This window comes from Capsicum annuum, unplaced genomic scaffold (genome assembly GCF_002878395.1).
Source record: "Capsicum annuum cultivar UCD-10X-F1 unplaced genomic scaffold, UCD10Xv1.1 ctg24389, whole genome shotgun sequence".
Taxonomy (NCBI): domain Eukaryota; kingdom Viridiplantae; phylum Streptophyta; class Magnoliopsida; order Solanales; family Solanaceae; genus Capsicum; species Capsicum annuum.
The window spans coordinates 1-2,507 of record NW_025830555.1 but is presented as its reverse complement, the minus strand read 5'-3'; the positions used below and the strand labels follow the sequence as shown (position 1 = coordinate 2,507).

Below are 2,507 nucleotides of genomic sequence, written 5' to 3'. Positions count from 1 at the left end.
TAAACACCCAAAATATGAAATATCATGCACTCATAACATGTTTAGCCTTGACATTCTCAAAGATTGATCTGAAGGTCTTTCTTTGGTTGTAACTTGGCTTTTGGATAGGGGTTAGAAAGAAAGGTCGGCATGAGGCTCAAAAATTTATATAACATTGGGTGAAACATACAACTTTTGGAATCGACTCTTATTAAGGAAATAAACTTTTTGCCCCAGTTTTATCTCATTCTGGGTAATTTGAATTTTCTTCTGGTTAGATCAAACCCCGGAGTAGGGCTGCCTACGTATCTTGTCATAGCAAGAATCAGGTCAAACATAGTTCAGGAAAGATCATTCTTTTGTTTGATTTTGAATTTTTGATTGATTTTTTTTTTCAACTTTTTTTTTTTCTGACTTTAATTTGATTCTAAAAGAGGGGTATGAAGAAAAATAAAAGCTCAAAGGGGTAAGCAAAGGTTGATATATTATTCAGATAGTAGAACAAAATGCCTTCATCATTTCAAATCTTTAAAAATGTAAGTACAAAACATGCATAACATAATTGTACATGAATATCATACATAATATCTTTTAACTGCATCGGCATTGACCGTCATTCCTTCCATTTTGCCTTCTACATCAGTCAGATATAACGCGCCATTAGGTAACACTTTCTTCACCATGAATGGCCCATGCCAATTAGAAGAAAATTTGTCTTTGACTTCAATCTGATGGGGTAGGGTGCGTTTTAGTACTGACTGACCAACTTCAAAATGTCTATGGCGTACCTTTTTGTTATATGCCCGTCCTATTCTCTTCTGATATAGCTGTCCATGACATATTGATGTTAATCTTTTCTCATCAATCAAGCTTAATTGCTCCAAACGAGTCTTGACCCATTGCTCATCATCAATTTCAGCTTCTACAACTACTCGAAGAGATGGAATTTCAATTTCTGCAGGTATAACTGCTTCAGTTCTGTACACTAACAAGTAAGGAGTTGCACCAATTGAAGTCCGAACTGTAGTACGATAACCCAACAGAGCAAAAGGTAAATTTTCATGCCTTTGTCGGGAACCCTGCACCATCTTACGGAGTATTTTCTTTAAATTCTTCTTGGCAGCTTCTACAGCTCCATTCGCCTTTGGACGATAAGGAGTTGAATTCCGATGCATAATCTTAAATTGCTGGCACACTTCTTGCATCAGATGGCTATTGAGATTCGCAGCATTATCCGTGACAATTATTTTTGGAATGCCGAACCGACAAATGATGTTGGAGTGAATAAAATCAACCACAACTTTCTTGGTCACTGACTTGAAAGTCGTTGCTTCTACCCACTTCGTGAAATAATCAATGGCTACCAAGATGAACCTATGTCCATTCGAGGCCTTTGGTTCAATTGAAAATCATTTTGAAGAAGGTGATTGGGTCATAAGGGTCGAATTGAGGATCATTTTAAAGAAGGTGACTGGGTCTTTGTGAAGTTGCAGCCGTACAAACAACAATCCTTACGAAGCAACCAGCAACATAAACTGAGCTGAAAATACTTTGGCTCATACAAGGTGCTCAAGCGAATTGGGTTGGTGGCATATAAACTCCAGCTACCAGAGGAGGCTCGCATTCATCCGGTGTTTCATATTTCATTTCTCAAACGTTGTAGAGGACAACCCGATCAACAAATTACTCCATTGAAGCTCCAAGATTCAACTACTTAGAACCTTGAGGACAAGGTTCTCCTTTCAGGAGGGAGTAATGTTATGAACCCAACCAGTGAACCAACATTAGACAACGAAGTAAATGGGTTGGCCGTTCAAACTGAAGAAATTGGGCCTGAGAAGCAGCTACGTAGGAGCAATAGGAAGAAACATGTCAATAGGCTTTTGAAGGATTATATATGGCAACCGGGATGAGGCACGTGTATATTATGCAGTATCTAGGGTAGAAGTAGGGCATCATTGTACTGTGTTGCAGCGTATTCTCGTGTCCTCACCTCTCTTTCTCTCTATAACCTTTCTCATCTTTACCCTCTTCTTCTAGCAGTAGTAACTATATCAGTTAGTATTGTTCATCTTTGCTTTCGTTTCAATAAAATTCACCTGTGCTACTTGTTATTGAAAGTTCAGGTTACAACATGTGCTTTAGAGGGACGGACCACTGCATAGAGCAAATGAGACTGTTAGCAAAGGTTGCGGTTAGAAGAACTTGAGAAATGGATGGTCTGAACCATTTGGCTTTGTAACTCGACGGGTGTCTCAACAGCAATATGCAGGTTTTCTGTGTCATATTATGACTAGTGTCCCTATTTTCGGCTCTTAGTCTTTTGAAACAATCCAGACAACTTGAATACTAATAACTTGTATCGCAATGGTATGACCGGAATCCCTTATCATGAGAGCTACAAAGGAGAAGAACGACATTGTGTGGATGATCCATGCATATAGGGCATGAAGCTCTATCCAATTCCTTGTACAGGACATACATATCTATATCATTTGACATGCTTCGTTTCCTACCAGCCATCTACG

The 2,507-nt window shown here is 38.8% G+C and overlaps 1 protein-coding gene across 1 annotated transcript; it reads right to left on the bottom strand.

Annotated features, from left to right (window-relative positions):
- Positions 1-560: 560 nt before the first annotated feature.
- On the bottom strand, positions 561-1,154 carry LOC124890767 (the record flags this gene model as incomplete). Its single annotated transcript, XM_047402564.1, has 2 exons — positions 912-1,154; positions 561-806 (listed from the first exon to the last, which is right to left on the bottom strand). Coding segments are annotated over exons 1-2 (489 nt in total), but the record flags the coding sequence as incomplete, so codon positions are not given.
- Positions 1,155-2,507: the final 1,353 nt, after the last annotated feature.